The sequence below is a fragment of the Cyprinodon variegatus genome, unplaced genomic scaffold (assembly GCF_000732505.1).
Source record: "Cyprinodon variegatus isolate N-32 unplaced genomic scaffold, C_variegatus-1.0 Scaffold209, whole genome shotgun sequence".
Classification (NCBI taxonomy): domain Eukaryota; kingdom Metazoa; phylum Chordata; class Actinopteri; order Cyprinodontiformes; family Cyprinodontidae; genus Cyprinodon; species Cyprinodon variegatus.
Window position 1 is genome coordinate 1,045,576 of NW_015150662.1, and position 16,648 is coordinate 1,062,223.

General features: G+C 37.5%; 2 protein-coding genes across 2 annotated transcripts in view; one reads left to right on the plus strand and one right to left on the minus strand.

Moving 5' to 3' along the window:
- Window positions 1–10,530, minus strand: part of nphp4 (nephronophthisis 4) — a 231,444-nt gene extending 220,914 nt beyond the window's left edge. Inside the window, exons 1-2 of the mRNA XM_015380197.1 lie at window positions 10,223–10,530; window positions 8,496–8,630 (exon numbers count right to left, since the gene is read on the minus strand). Coding sequence (XP_015235683.1) covers window positions 8,496–8,630; window positions 10,223–10,399 — 312 coding nt within the window. The 5' untranslated portion in view covers window positions 10,400–10,530. The remainder of the gene's footprint in view (window positions 1–8,495; window positions 8,631–10,222) is intronic.
- A 2,509-nt stretch (window positions 10,531–13,039) lies between these two features.
- On the plus strand, window positions 13,040–16,597 carry dffb (DNA fragmentation factor, 40kDa, beta polypeptide (caspase-activated DNase)). The gene is made up of 7 exons (XM_015380190.1): window positions 13,040–13,211; window positions 13,785–13,911; window positions 14,006–14,191; window positions 15,432–15,511; window positions 15,598–15,771; window positions 15,896–15,996; window positions 16,078–16,597. The coding sequence occupies exons 1-7, from the start codon at window positions 13,089–13,091 to the stop codon at window positions 16,322–16,324; spliced, it is 1,038 nt and encodes a 345-aa protein (XP_015235676.1). The 5' UTR covers window positions 13,040–13,088; the 3' UTR covers window positions 16,325–16,597.
- The last annotated feature ends 51 nt before the right edge of the window (window positions 16,598–16,648 follow it).

A 16,648-nucleotide genomic window follows, 5' to 3' on the forward strand; every position in this document is an offset into this window, starting at 1 on the left:
CCTCAGTGAGGAGGGAGGGTGCAAGTCCTTGTGCAGTTTTCACCATGTTAATGCAGCTTACGAGAGAATCGCGCCCCCCTCCTCCGCCGACATTATTTGGATATCAAACAGCAATTTGCCACTCATAAACGTGCGCATGAACGCGTGAGCAACGGGCCAAATCTAATATAAAAAAGCTGGTGCCGCTCTCGCTGCGCAGCAGAGAAGGGGGCCAGGCCTACTTTATCATCCTTACAGGATATGATGTGGTTTATATTATTATCCTGGATGGATAATGGGATTTGGATGCTGATTGGGATACCAAGTGGATTTTTATAGAGGCTACGACTATTGTGGTGGATCAAAGTGAGGCCATGCACTGCGAAAATGCTGGATCAAAAGAACATCAAGCAGATGGAGGGGGAGAAAATGGGAGAAAACTGACAGAGGCAAAATGGAAATCCAAATGTGCCATAGCTCTGACTCATTTATGTCACTGCTAAAAGATTTATGCAACACTCTCCATTTAACAGCCAGCTACAGCTCACAGTTCCTGAATTTTGACAGAAAAAAAAAAGATATTTTAGTGAAAGACTTGCACGCTGCAAGGTGAGGGGGCTCAGTGGGTTTCAAATTTGGAAGCTACTGTGAGGCTCATCGTTGCTCCGATCCATTTATAAACCAGTGGGTGACTGGCCTCCAGCCTGGATTCACAGAGACGTTCAGATGTTTGATTGAGGGAGAACACAGGCGCCCAGCTGCTCCCCAGATATCGGCTCAAACAGAACAACGTGGAGCCTTCGGATGAGTTTAAAAAAAAGAAAAAGAGACCACACTGAGGTGCATTTTGCAGCTAATAACTGTGGGATCTAGAAAAACCCTCTGGTGGGTAATGTTCAACTTTATTCAACTTTAGGATGTCAAAATACTGCCATCTGACTGCTTTCCAGTGTCGCAAAAAAAATATATATATATATCAGAGGAGCTAAACAGCTACTTCATAGCATGTCGCCAAAGGACAAGCAGACGGGTGGCATTTCTTTAAAAAAAATATTGTATATCTGAAGGCCTATTTCATGCATTTAGATGAAACTGTCTCTGTTGATCCATATCAGAGATAGAACCATACATTGGCTGATTGATACAAGTGTTTTTCCTGGAATTGTCTTTGGCCGATATGTGCATCCCTTGGTTCACTCATTTGTGCATGGCAGCCATGCCTTGAGATTATTTGAAAGATGGCTGCTCCTGCAGTCAGCAATTCATTGCTTAAGTTTGATTTGATTTGTTAATAGAAGTGTAATTCTCTTTTTAAACTAGGACTTGTATAAAATTTGTAATCATTGTGTCACTTTATCTGGTATATGGAGGAAGAGAAAGCAACATAGGCTCTAAGAATCGGCCCAAACGTATCAGCAAGTATCAGGGATCGGTTCGACTGATGTTGATATAATCTGTTTTGGCATCAGCCTTAAAAAGCCTGTATTGTTTGATCTCTATTCCCCACTATATCACTATTTTTATGCTAAATGATCTACCTCTAATCTGCTCATATCCCTTATAGCTAGGGGTGAGTATTGGCATGGGTGTTTAAATACAATATTTGTCACAATACTTGGGTCACAAAACAACATTGTCACGATGTTGCAATATTACTATATAGTGTGCCATTTTTCGTAGTTATCAAAATTAAATGTATAGATAAAAAAAGCAAGTGCTGTATATGTTCATCAGAAGATATTGATCATTTAGTTATTTTGGTATCCATGTTGTTTGGTGTTTGAGTCAGTCCGTGTCTTATGTGTCGCTGCGCCGAAAAGGTCTCCACAGCAGAGTAGTTGGTGCAGAGGTAGCCAAGTTTCCCTCTCTTTTTTTTTTTTTTAGCTAAAAATGTAATTTTTTTTTTTATCGTTACTGGGAACTGAAAGATCGATATTATATTGGGCAACCAAATATCACAATATATCTCCAAATCGATTTTTTCCATCACCCCTAATTATAGCCCTCCCTACATGTAATCTTATAATCTGTCATCTGATTATAATACTTTGAAAGTAGACAGCTAATGAACCTTAAGGATTAGCAATTTACCTTTAATCATTCATTACAAAGTTAACCTCAGATGATTGCTACAGACTGTCACTATTTTATCTCTGCTAGATACAATTCTGCTTCTTGGGAAAGTTGTCAAGACCGAAGTGTAAAACCACATCATCAGACTGACTTTGTTTGAGGAACTTGCAAAGCTTTGCTAAACTATTCATACCATTTTAAATTTCATCAAATTTTGAAACAATCCAACCAAAAATGAGTGTTTGGTTTTCAAATCTGGCCCCAGATTCTATATTGTATTTAGGTCTGAATGTGAAGTAAATAGAAGCTATTCTACTGTAGCTCTGACTATGGAAATCTTGTGTAGTTTCTTCCACTATCTCAAAATGCTCACAGAACCATGCTGCCACCACCATGGGACAGTATTTTAGGTTAAAAAAAAAATCTGTTTCTTCTTTTTATACTGTGTCTCCAGTCTGAGCCTACTTACAGTAACAAAAAGTGGAAGTGAAGGCGCAATTATATAGCCTCCTGAGACCATCCTGATCTCACGAGCTTTCAAGGTTTCACTCGCAGATCAGTCTGGCTACTTTCCGTTAAAGAAAATTTGGAGCAGTTCACCAAACAAACGTCCAATCAGCGTTGGCTTTGAGGCGGGTTGAGGTGTGACGCAACGAGAAGCGCGACAGTTCAGTCTAAAGAACATGGCGGCTTCAGCCGATGAAACTAGCGTTAGCGTGGCTATCGAGCAAGTTATATCGGAATTACAGAGTATTTCTTCACTGAAAGAAGAGCATAACACTGCTCTGGAGGCTTTTCTCAGAGGAAAAGATGTTTTTGCTCTTCTCCCGACTGGTTTCAGCAAGAGTTTGATCTTGTGGTTTTGTTTTCGTCGTCGCTCTGTTAGTACGTCATATGCTTCAGTGATCTGATTGGTTTATTTGGCCCGTCTATTACTAACATAGCCCAATCAGCTAACCAGTATTTTCGCCCCTTCCCAAAATTACTTCAACGGAAGGTTTCCAGATGGATATGCGGAGCAAATCCATCTGGCAGAGTCAGGTTAGCAATTATGTAGAATGATGTAATTGCATAATTTCCCAATCTGTTCAATTTGCTCCCTCTGTCGACTGACCAGAAACATATTTTGTTCATATGTGTTTAGGTACAAAGAAATATCTGTGATGTTAGCATGTCTACATTAGCAAGTTTTGAACAAAGTTGAGTTTAATCAACTTTATTAAATACCGTATAGTAAATTAACCAAATTGCTAAAAAGTATTTGTATTTGTGTTAAGTTAAAAAAAAAGATTTTTAATGTGTGATTATCTAATTTGGTGATTTCTCTTTAGAGAACATATTTCTAGTCCGAGTCTGACCCGAAATTTAGTCCAGATTAAGTATCAGTATCACTCAGGATGGTCGGGTGCAGGTCGGTTTAGTGTCAGGCTCAAAGATTTTTTTGTCAGTGTTACAATCTGTTTAGTTATAGAGAGTAAAAATTTGGCTAAACTAATCATAGGATAGTGTACTTTAACTGTTTTCTTTTTTGAAAAGCGAGGAACGTCTTGTCTTAAATAAAATAATTATGAAGTTGGGTTTTCTTTAGGGTCAGGTCCACAGTCTGGACCAAGGCTGGGTGGAGCTTTATGTCTGCAGGCCCAGGTCCGGCGGCGCTTGATTTTCTGGGCCAGGCGTTAAAAGTCTACTTTTCGTCCCTCCCCTTGATTAAATGTAAACAGAAAAGCATGCTAGATACTGAAGATGATGTCAGAATGAGGTTGTCCTCTATTAAGTCAGAAAATTCAAAACTATATTCAGAGTGAAGCACACCATCTCATTAGCTTCTGATGAATGAAAATATAATTTCTAATATGATGGCTATACTGAGCAGCTAATATTGAATACAGTATTTAATGACCCAGTAAAGTTGTTTTTTTCTCATCCCAGAGCATTTTGTATCATTACAATAAACATTCTGTTCACTGAAGTCCTTTTCCTCATGCAGTTCAGATTATTTATGCAATGCATTTATAAATGGCCTCACATGTTTCTTTGAACAACATTTATCATTTTTTGGTTGCAGAGTACCAACCTGGAATAATATGCAGCCTCAGGTTTTGTACTACACATCAGTAATCTGGTACTAATCCCAGATTGGGGAAAGGAGGGGCTACCAGAAGAACACTTAAAGCTGATTGGTCAAAGCAACACCTAGTGTAAAGCCCTCCTAATGTGTTTGCTTTGGTTTTAGGCTAAACTTTCCTTTGATACAAACCATAATTATGCTTGGAAAGTATTAAACCAACAAATGGACACAGACTCATCTGAATGAACATCATGAAAAATAACTCAGTTTCTCAAAGTTTTTCTCCAATAATGAAGCTTTTAATATTAACAATTCATCCTGAATACTGACTTATTTGGCAAATTGCTAATATTACTTTCTATATTTACAAGTATTTGTACTCCAAGTCAGTTTCTATTATTTTCATTTGGGTTTACAAATTTATTTTCAATGTTGAAAAATAAGTGAATAGGGGCATGCAGGTGACGCAGTGGTTAGTGCGCATTACAGATGTATGGAGGCCTTAGTCCTAGACGCGACCAACCCGGGTTAAAATCTGACCTGTTGCCCTTTGCTGCATGTCTCTCATACCCCCTTTCCTGTCAGCCTACTGTCAGAAAAACGAGCCACTAGTGCTGTAAAAAACTCAAAAAAAAAGTTAATAAGCAGCATTTACGCCACATAAGAAACAGTTGTCTGTCGCTGCACGATCTGTTCTGCGCATTCACCATCAGCTAATTTGCTCATGTGCATCAAGATATACATCCGGGCCACCCTCGATTTGATTTTGTTAAAAATACCTAAATTACGTTTTTCCCTCCCCAAAAATAGTAAGTGTACTAAAATATAATATTTTAAAGGTTACTAATGTATTTCCTGAGAAAATAAATGCCTTAAAATCCTTTCTGATTTATCACTTGTCTGCCCGATCTGCACCGAAAGTGTAATCCTACGCCACTTCTGGTGGCTAACTTTTTCGGCTTTGTATTACATAAATCTAGTCTTTTTGAGTTTCATGTTTTCCTTTTGTTTTAACTTTATGGTATACAGTGCGGGATCTAAAATGCAGATAAACATGGTTTAATCATATTTTGCCGGACGGCGCTGAGCATGTCTGATGATCACGTCAGAGAAGCAGTTTTATGAAGAAAATGCAAAAAGCATCAAAATTGCTTTAAAAAGGTCATAAAACATTTTTTTTTAAGTTTTGTATTAGCATTCTTTAGCGAGTTAAGGATATAAATAACACATTTTAGTACCATAATTACATTATTTATGGACACCCGGATGTATATCAGTTCGCGTATGCGCTGGACGGATAGTGCTTCCTGGATTGTATCAACAGAGGCATATATATGACTGTATTACTTGGTCTGATATTATAGAGATAATTGAAGATCCTGCAGATGCTTAAGGTGGTACTCGGAGCAAAATGTTTGACACCATCTGCTCTATTAGAAAATAGCCTTATTTATTAGAGGAATATAATTGATTTTATAAGGAAGCTTCTAAAAGATGATATCATCTCTTTGTTCATTAATGTTGTCCCATGCAGTTTTCTACTAATTTCTTCCATTCATAATAAAATAAATTCAGACTCATTGACCTTAAAAATTATGTTTGATCGTTGTTTTTAGAATTCTGTACATAAAACAAGCCATCAAAGTAAAATAAGTTTTCAGAGAAACCTTTAAAGAAACCTGATGTGTTTCCTCAGTTTCTTTCATTTTTTAAGTTTTTTTTTAATCTCTTACAACATCCTATTTAGCATTTTCAATAAGTGATGAGGAATTTCATCATCAAAGAGCATCTTTCAAGGAGGACATCGCGCAGCTTGACAGAAAAATGTTTTCTCTGTTTCCTTTCTCTAATGATGATTACAGAGTACAAAGGGGCAGAAGAAGGATGCCGGAGAAATGAGAGGAAATGAACAGAGGCAGGGCAGAGGCTGCCCAAAGATTAAAGCTGTGTGTTTCTGAAGATGGAGAGTTTAGACATCAGCAGTCCAGCAGTCAGTGTTAACCCTGCAAAGCACCATCACTGACATGAAGCTGTGGTTACAAGAGGCTCTGTCAAAGACTGAGTGATGCAGAAAACTCATTTCCATGTTGAGTGCTTGTCATTAGAACGAAGAAAGCATCGCTCCTTTCAGCGGCGTAATCAACACATCCACACTAACAAGAAGCGCAAAGTAATGAGTTGATTAATCAATTCAGCCAATCATCGGCAAATCACACCAGAAGTTGTGCTTCAAGCTTATAATGGGAAAATACTCCAGAGTTATTTAAAAGATCTCTGTCTACAAGAATGTTTTTCAAAGTTGGAAATATATGAACAAGCAGCAGGAATGTCCTGATTAAAACCGGGGAAGGTCAGCAGCAGTAAGGTCTGCCAAAAAAAAAAAAAACTGCAAAAGTTTAGACAAAACTGTTCAGCAGCAAAGTTAATCTTCCTGCTGTCAGGATGTTTTACCCACAGGTTTTATTAATAAGGTTTAACCTCTTGTAGAGTCTGATTCAAATCATAAAAACACCCCTTTATGTCAGGTGTTTTCCCCTGTGACTTAAAAACAGTAATTATCAAACCTTTGTTGAAAAGGAGAAACATGGACAAATGAATCCTGTAGAACTACTGGCCTATCACAAACCTCCCTTTCAACAGTAATATTTATCATCATCATCATCACCTTTATTTGCATGGTACTTTAAAACAGCTACAGATCAAAAAGTGCTGAACACAATAACAAAACAACATTAAAAGAATGAATACAAATAAACTTGCCTTGCCTGCCTTGCCTAAAGCAAAGTGATATTTGAGGACATACCGTAGCATTTGGCCCTATCCAAATGAGCAAACTATACCATTTCGGATATGATGTGTGCCTGCAGTGTGCAGCTGTAAACAGGAGCACTATAAAAACAGACCAATGCAGCCCCTGTTGCCCCTTATACGGAGCTTAATTGTACCCCTTTCCCACTGAACAATAAAACAGTTTAAACCAAAAGACAGTCGGCTTATAGTGGCAGTGGGAACACCACACTGACCTGCGTCAAATAACTTGGTAGAGCTCGGCTACGGTCGCCATAGAGTGGGAACAGTAGACTGCATATTGACCTGCTCATTTATGTGATACCATTGAGCACAATGAAGATGCAGCTTGCCAGGAGGGAGTTAGACCCAAATGCTGAAAGTTAGCGAGTCGTCCTGGAGTTGAAAAACTCACTTTAACCCACTAATATCAGTGGGAAAGCGGCTTTAGTCTCAAAAAGGTTCAGAAAGTGTATAGTAAGGTTTTTAAGTGTACAACAGAATTCATACATTTGTAGCACAAAATTGTACTTGTTTACGTTACCTACTTAGGACCGTTTTTGGTCTATTTACTAACCTTCTGAGAACCAACAGGGCTCATGGGGAACAAAGACTGGACCTAATGTGGGGGGGGGCATTCTCAATGCTATCTTAGAATCCCTTTCAGAATTCAGATTAGATTTTTTTTTGCAACGATCTGGGCTGTTTTCTCTTTCTTGTGTCTAAGATGAACTCACACAGTCATGCAACAATGTTAAAAGTAAAAACATAATGAAAGATGTGCAAAAAAAGAAGAAAAAAAAAAACAATCTACTGGACTTTGTTTCCAAGTTTGAAGACAATTCGCTTCCCATCCAGGAAGCTTTTTTAATTTAAAATGTTAGAATTAGCGTTGAGTTTAAGCTTTATAGAGCGAACCAAAACAAAGCCTTGTTCTCAACTATAATTCTGACATTTTGAATTGAAAAAGCTTCCTGAATGAGAAGCGAAATGTCTTCAAAGTGGATTGTTTTTTTTTTGTTGTTATTTTTTTTTGGAATGACTATGCCCTGGAAGCCTGAGAATCTTCACCAGCATTATGATGGATAGGATACAACTGAGCATTAGAGTAGAAGATCAGAGGCCCTTCCAACATTCTTCCACAAAGGTTTTTGAAACATAGATAAAAGTGATAAGATCTGTTTTCCCTCCTTCTGAAAGTTTGAAATATGGGAGTTGTTCAAGGCCACTTAGAACACATTTTGGTAATCACTTAAGTGATTGCTAAATTGTTTTGTTTTGTTTACGCTGATATCATTCTCCAGAGCACAGCAGAAGCCAGTCCAATCGTAAGTGTTAATTTAAAGAAAGGTTGATTTTTCAAATGTTTTGAGTAGCGTTTAATTAAATAATGGCAATGCTGAAATAGAACAATTAGGATCTGAATAGGGACTGATTTCACTAAATAATCATTGACTGAATCCTAATGAAGACAACAAGAGAGGAATTCATAATTGATCCTCAGAGACTTGTAGCTGATGAAAGCTTCGCACTTTGCAGCTGCAGTTCTTATATCAGGGAAAACAAATTTAAAAAATTTAAAAGTCACCTCATTGAAGGAAATTTTGTTGCTTTTCCTTTTTTTGGGTAAACTCTTCCACGTTTTCCCGAAGAAGTGCTGCAGCTTTCTGTCGAAGAGAGTCACTCTCAGCTGGTAGGTCACATCTTCCTCAGCTGTCAGGTCCTGCAGATCGACAAAAGAGGTTGGATAACCATCTAGAGCACATTAGGTGAGTTATAAATAAATCACGTGAATATGCAAAAAGTATGCAGCAGATACTGGGTCTAAATTGGCTCTAATAGCAGAAGACTAGGGCTGGGTATTTTCGCCAAAGTCCTGAATCGATTCGATTTGATTCATTCAGTTCTAAATCGATTAATTTTGATTCAACCTGTTTTTACAATAATGAAAGTGTTCCAACTGTGTTTCAAAATACTCATGTATTTGACCTTTTCCTGTCACATCAAATGCAAAGTGCAAACTTGTAAACAGACAGTTTAAAGTTGAGATGTGAACAAAACTGTCTCAAAATTGCAAACTTGTTTGTGAAAAGTAAAAACACCTCACATGAGCAAGCAGATGTGACACAGCAGACATGCATGAGCTGCATTATCTTCACTACACAAAGCATATTTGCAGCATTGTCTGTAACGACTACAGGGTGTTTGCTGCTCAGCCCCCATTTGTTAATGTCTTCAGTCAACCTATTGGCTATATTTGCAGCTGTCTGGCTTGAAGTCATCTTGAATGCATCTTTCCTGCTCATTTGAATGTGAACGTCACGCACATCACTATAAAACTAATCGATCTCATTCCCTAGACATCGATTTTGCAAAAACGTAAAGGAATAGCTTCAAAAATCGATTATATCGATTTTTTCCCCCCCAGCCCTACAGAAGACTGATATTTTTCTTTACTTTTTTTTCCCTAGTCAACATCTTCTGGATCTGCATTAATCCACAGCATGCATACAGTACCATGCACAAGTATTTATACCTCTTCTCATTTTTGGCCAAAAGTTATATTTTTACCACAAACTTTGACGTAGTTTATTGTAATTTTACATCATTCGCCGACACAGATTATTGCATTTGTTTTATTCAACCTACAGGGATACCTTTTTTTTCTGTAGGAAAACCTTCAATAAACTTTGAAGGTTTATAGAAGAACATTAGTAGAAAAACATGATGAAGACTAAGAAATACATTTCAGGGATAAAAATCTGGAGTAATTTTAAGCATAATTAGGTTATTTATGAATATTCTTATATTTAAGCACCTTTATTATTATTTATTATTGCTTTTTGTCTTATTTGCTTTTCAACAGGTGTCCTTTACAGTCTTTATTTGTGCATTTCTCCCACCTTGTATCTATTGCATGCAGCACTGCACAAATAAAATACATCTGCTGTGCTGGATGTACCCACCCTGGTCTCAGTGGGACAAACCCTTTAGGTGGTGTGTTTATTCTCTGGATTAAAAATATGTAACCTATGCTCTATTTGGTATAGGCTTCACTCTTTAAGCTTATCATTAGTGGGTAAAAGAATGAGCAGAATTTAATCTACTGTGCCCAAACATAGCTGCTAAGAGAAATAATCTGTGGCTGAGATGTTTATTGGTAGCTACTTCAGGGAATAATGATGATAAAAGTTTTGAACAACAAGAAAAACGCAATTTAGAGGTCCTGGATGAATTATGTTACTTAATTTGGCAAAACAAAGCTTAAATTGAGCATATTAGAGCTTTTTCTAAAACAGGCTGTCGGAAGGTCACCTGCTGGAGGTGAGCTGCAGTGAGGCTGTTGAAGAGGAGCTGGAAGCCGCAAGCAGCGATGAGATGGTTCTCCTCAGCCTGGCGGACTGTTTGGCTGGACGGGGGAACCAACCGGTTTTTCTCAAACGCTTCTTCCCAGCCGTCTGCCACGCTGTTCCTCTCCTCTGCTTTCACCATTTTATCTATCAGAAATTACTGGAGCCCAACGCCATACAATAAAACTTAGTGTTCCTAAAATTAACTATGGCTCGACTTTGAAAAGAAGATTTTTCCGTTTTCATTTAGATTTTCAAACATGCAGCCGCCATGTTGGAAACCGGGCTGTTGTATTATTTTTTAAAGGTGTAACGAAAAAAATATACGTTTAAAAAATATATATTTTATTATTAAAACAAATGTTCAACTTAAAATAAATAGGTTTACTAATAAAATACAGAATATTATACATTGACAGAGACAATTATCGTTAAATATATGTAGTTAGTAATAGTGTCGTGGATTAGTTTAAACCTCTGCGTTGGTATGCCCCAGCTTGCTGCGTCAGTTGCCATGGTAACGTTCACCTACCTGAGGACAAAATTACGAGCGCATGTAGAGTACGCAAAAATACAAGAAATCCATCCAAGAAATTGCTAAAGTAAAAAGTTCTTGGTGAAATGGCTCATCCAGTCCTGAATAACTGTTGGCTTGATTTAATGTTTAAAATTCTGTGATGTTCAAATTCAAGTATTTCAAGCAAACATAACACGATTTTAAAATTAGTCAATCGGGCAGAATAAATGCATTTCCAAGTAATTTATTTTTCTTTCTTTTTTTTAACAAACTTATAAAACCAGTAGGCTAGGATCTTGTACGTGGTGATGATATTAAAAAAGTAAAATAAATTAAATTGTGACCAAAATACCTATAAGTCCACAGTAATCTCCTGTTTTGTGTGAATAATAATGCAAAAATGCATACTACATAAATAAACATGCTCACATTGAGGTGTCGGAAACATGCACATACAAGTGCAATTTTATATTTACGCTCTATGCAGAACCACATCATGATTAATGTAGGAAAAACCAAGGAGTGGTGGATTTTGGCAGAAGCAGATCCACCCCACTGACACTGGTGAACATCCAGGGAACAGACATTGATATAGTGGATTCTTATAAGTACCTAGATTTTACCTGAATAACAAACTGGACTGGACTCACAACTCTGAGGCTCTGTATAAGGTCAAAGCAGACTCTTCCTGCTGAGGAGACTGAGGTCCTTTGGGGTGCGCTCCTAAAGACCTTTTTATGACTCTGTTGTGGCATCAGCCATCTTCTATGGAGCTGTCTGTTGGAGCAGTGGCTTATCTGTAGCTGAGAGAAAGAAGCTGAATACGATGAAGTATCAGGAAGGCCAGCTCTGTGATTGCATGCCCTCTGGACTCAGTGCAGGAGGTGGGAAACAAAAGGATCCTAACTAAATTAACATCTCTGATGAATAATGTTTCCCACCCCATGCATGAAGCTGTTGCTGAACTGGAAACCTCCTTCAGTGACAGCCTGCTGCACCCTAAATGCACCAGGAAACATCATCACAGATCCTTCCTCCCAGCAGCTGTAAGACTTTATAACCATCACTGTTCCAACGACCTCAATAAATTGTTACATTCATGCTGATTTGCTGCTTTTTTTTGCAGTTTTTGTCTTAGTCACTTAAATAACAAGCTGCTGTCATTTCATTTTTTTTTTGCACATCTCTAGTGTTACCGCTATTTTTCACATACCCACTACCGTAAACATGTCCACAGCTGTTAATTGATTTTTTATTCTCTAGATACAGAGTACCATAGTGTAAAACACCGTACAGTACAACACTCTTTTTGTTTTATTTTCCTATCTGTTATTTTAATACAGTTTTCTAAGGTGCACATTGTGTGACCACTTCTGCTGTAACCTTTGCTGCTGTAAACGCCACAATTTTCACATTGTGGGACAATAAAGGCATTTTCTATTCTATTTTATATTCTATTAGGTGGCCTTAACTCAGAAAAATTACAAATAGTTAATTACTTGAAAAAATAGAAATAATAAAGTGGGGTATACAAATATAATAGGACTTAGACTTTATTTGACATTTTGTACACACAAGAGTATACAAAAAGAAATTGCGTTCAGTACAGCTCTCAAGACATTTTCATTTTTATGAAGTGCAGCCTTGATAAAGGTAAGCAGCAGTGATAATGTAAACATAAGACTATATAGTTAAAGTTCCAACATTCAGGTTTTGTTTTTTTTATAACCCCATTTAATATAACATTCAGCAGTCTAATGGCAGTGGGGAAGAAACTGTTCTGGAATCTGCTTGACCTGCATCAGATGCTTCGAAGCCTCTTTCCAGAGGGCAGCAGGGAGAACAGCCCATGTTGTGGGTGTGAGGGGTCATTTATAATGTTACAGGCTCTGGAACACGCAGCTCTGGGATGAAATGTAGTGCCCTTTTGATCAGTGAGGTGGTGTTTACAGTCTACAGTCCAGTTGAGGTTGTCTGTGATGTGCATCCCCAGGCATTTGGTGCTGCTGATATATACAATAATATTATACATTTTAATATTAAAGTTTTAGGGGTATATTATATTATATTATATTATATTATATCATATAATATTATATTATATTATATTATATTATATTATATTATATTATATTATACTCCTAAAACTTTGGCACATTATGGTCTCTTACATGTCTTGGGACTGTTTTTCTCAGTTACTAATATACATGTAATATAATAGATAACCAGTAGGGGGCAGCAGAACATCATCACCAGCGGGTCGGTTAAGAATCAAGAGGAAGACAAACAAAGGAAGCGGTACTTATAAACTGAAATGTTCGGACTCTTCGGGAAAATAAAACCTGTTAAAATTCGAGGTTGCAGCGGGGACAGAAAATACGGAATAGCCGCGAAAGATGTAAAGGAGCTGATTAAAAAGGGCTGTAAGCTGTTGCAGGTGAGCCGTGTGTTTGTAGTTTTAAACAAAATTCGATCAGTTCCGGTTTTGGTTTGTTTTTTCCCCCGAGACATTGAATATGAGATAAAACCAATTAAAAGCGAAACACGGTTAAGAGTGACATAAAACTTTATTTTAGTCGTTTTAATATTCACTGGATAACAGAGACGAAATAATTATCAAACGAAAACTGTTAGTGGCTCAGTTTTATAGAGTTCTGCCATCATTATCATTTGATTTAGGTTCTAAAGCAGAGAAACATCTGGACTATTCAGAATACCTGATTACTTTATTATTTCTACTATATTATTATTTCTATTATATGAGAAAATGCATTAAATATTTGGTTAATTCGGCTTTTTAGACAACTATAGTAAATGCCTGTTTCCAATAAGTTGTTGCACCTGTTTGTCATAGATATAATGAATACAGATCCATCCATAGTAAAGTATAGATTTGTATTTGCAGATATTTTAAGTCTTTTTGGCATATAGCTGATCAGATTTATGTATTTGTGTAATTGAGGTTAAATGACATGTGCTGTGACCCTGTAATGTGTTCTCCACCATGCAGCTGCCACTTCCTGGTGCCCATGTCTGCTTATATGAAGATGGGACGATAGTGACAGAGGAGTTCTTCCCCACGCTGCCAGATAACTGCGAACTAGTTCTTTTGTCCAAGGATCAGACATGGAGTGGAGGTACATTCAAATAAAAACATGCTTGTCCTTGATATCAGCTGAAATGCCCTGGTTGGGTCATCGTCCATTGAACCCTTTTGTTTCTGCCTTGTAGTTCTTTGTGACATCGGTCAGTTACTGAGCTCTGATCGCCACGGCGACGCCGTCATCGAGGCAGCGAAGGGTCTTCTCTCTGATGAGAAGTCTTTCAAGAGGCGTAAAGTTCTTACCGACCTACTGCAGAACCTGGAGGACAGATCTGATCTGGAGAGCAGAGAGGAAGATGAAGATTGGTTTAATGGTACGGTCCAAATGATCTTGGAACTATTAACTGCTTGATTCTTTTCCTGTTACATCAAGTTAAATAAATCAGTCACATAGACTGTTGCCATAGTCTTATGCTCAAACTTTGACTGCACAGGTAAGCAGCAGCTCTAAGATTTCAAAGTTGCAACTTAAGAATCCTCCCTAATATTTCTTCATAGGGAGAAGTTTTGAACATTTTCAGCCTGTGCTTTAAGGAAACCCCTTTAAAAGTTAACATTTGCCAGCTTTAATGTGTGTTAGGGATCAACGTCTGGTTGGAACACATCATTTTTACACATTTTACACAATCAGACTCAGATTATCTTATTTATATGAGAGGAATAATTCAGGATGTCCGAGAATTTACACCAAGCAATCAGCAAGTCTCAAGCTTATGATGAACTGAAATTTGCTGCTGTCTGCAAGTGTTTTCTTGAGGAAAGTGTCATAGTAAAACATAATAGGTAAACAATAGTTGGAAAGCTGTCTTTAAAGGACATCTTACTGACTATTCAGTAGTTGCAACAAGGTCAATTTTTATTTTTGCGACTGTCGATTCTGGTTGTGAGGATATAGTAAATTAACTAACAAAGATGGAGTTTTAATGGCTCCAAATCCTTCAGCTTCACCATAGATAAGGTGGACTATTTAATCTGGTACCAATGTGGTTGTTCCTACAGAACATTGATCCCAAACATGCATCAGAACCATAATGGATGGATCCAGGTTGTATGAGGCTTGTAGAATCCTCCCTAATATTTCTTCATAAGGAGAGGCTTGTTGTATGCTTGAATTTCAAAAACTGGGTCATTTCCAGGTAAAGAACCAGAAAAAAAAAAAAAAAAGTCCAGGTATTCTGGCTGAATAATAAAAGGAGAATATGAGTCTGTCATATTTTACCAGTGGATAAAACAAAAATACAAATTCAGTTTTATTTATTTTAACAATGTTTTTTATTTTTCAATCATTACATACTACCAAAATGATCTTGATCAAACGTTTTGGCGCTCAATAATAGCAGACTAAGACCTATTCAGACCCATCTGCTTCATCTTTTGCCTGTTCTTAGAAAGACATGTTTGGCAAATTCATTGGGGTTTTGAAAATAGCAAGCTATTATTAAATATTTACCTTTATTTTTACCTTCTGGATGAAAGACTGACTCCATAAAGCGGTGGAACCCGAACAATCCTTTGATATTTGGTGATTTTTTTTTTTTTTTGGTTCTATTCCAGGTGTTGATTCTCGGTTTAAAACAAAGTCTGCCTACATGAAGTTCAACTGTGAAAGCAGAATACGAGGCTACATGAAAGAGGTAAACCTCAGAGGTCGGGCGAGACTTGGAACCATGTTTGGCTGCAAGAATCCTCCAAACCGTATCCATCTCCTGTCTGTTTTTAGGTGGATGGTGCAACACAAAGCATCCAGAAAGCAAAAGTGAGGGCGGAGTTTTTAAAAACCTCAAAGTGTCTGGGTGAGATGCTGAAGGAGGACAAATACAACGGCAAATACTTTGACAGGACTGAGAAGGAGTCTGGACGTCTCTGCACTAAAGAAGGATGGTTCACCTGTCAGGTAGGGCAGAGTCTGTGAGGCTGGTTATAACTGGATGACATCGGCAGCAAAAAATACGTTCTCAAGAAAAACAGTCCGCTCACAACTGAATAAAATGAGACTTCTTCTTCTGTGGTGTCTACAGGGATCATTTGATCAGAAACTGTGCCAGTCGCTCCATTCCATCAACCCGTACGGCAGCAGAGAGAGCAGGATCATCTTCAGCACTTGGAATCTTGATCACAGGTGCGATGCTTCCTGAAGCTGCAGTAACTTAGAATAATAAAGTATAAAGCTTGTTTTTTTGTTTTTGTTATCAATCTGCAGGATTGAAAAGAAGAGGGCCATCATACCCGCCCTGCTGGACGCGCTGCAGAATCATAAAACCACAGACATAAACTTGAACTACTTTTACCAAATGCTGTTCACCAGGGAAAACCTGAAGTTAGTCCACATCGCCTGTCACAAAAAAGGAGCTCACAACCTGGAGTGTGACAACAAAAAGATGTTTAGGACGGCCAAAAACACAAAAGAAGCTAAAGCCACCAAAGGGAGGAAAAGACGCCTAAACTAAATGTTTATTATTTATGTTTTTTATACATTTTTTTTTATTATTATTGAAGTTTGGAAATTGTAAAAGAACAGAAAACCAGCGTTTTGTAAATCATGAAAAACTTTTATTGTATTATGTGGCACAATCATGTCAAATATATGGATGGATTAATATGACATTCAATCAGTCAGAATTAAACACTTAAGACAAATGTGTTAATTATTTTACATAAATAAGGCAGTAAATCACAAACATGTTTCTGAGTGGTCAGATCAATTAGCTATATACAAAACCCATCTGTGGGTTTAGATCTAGTGCAACTGCTGTTAACCTTCTTAGGTTATG

What these genes read in the sequence shown, in the direction of transcription:
- dffb (XM_015380190.1), top strand. Translation starts at nt 13,089, where the DNA reads ATGTTCGGACTCTTCGGGAAAATAAAACCTGTTAAAATTCGAGGTTGC. An exon ending in GGATCAGACATGGAGTGGAG is followed by an intron (nt 13,912 to 14,005) that starts GTACATTCAAAT and finishes TCTGCCTTGTAG; the next exon opens with TTCTTTGTGACATCGGTCAG. An exon ending in AGATGAAGATTGGTTTAATG is followed by an intron (nt 14,192 to 15,431) that starts GTACGGTCCAAA and finishes GTTCTATTCCAG; the next exon opens with GTGTTGATTCTCGGTTTAAA.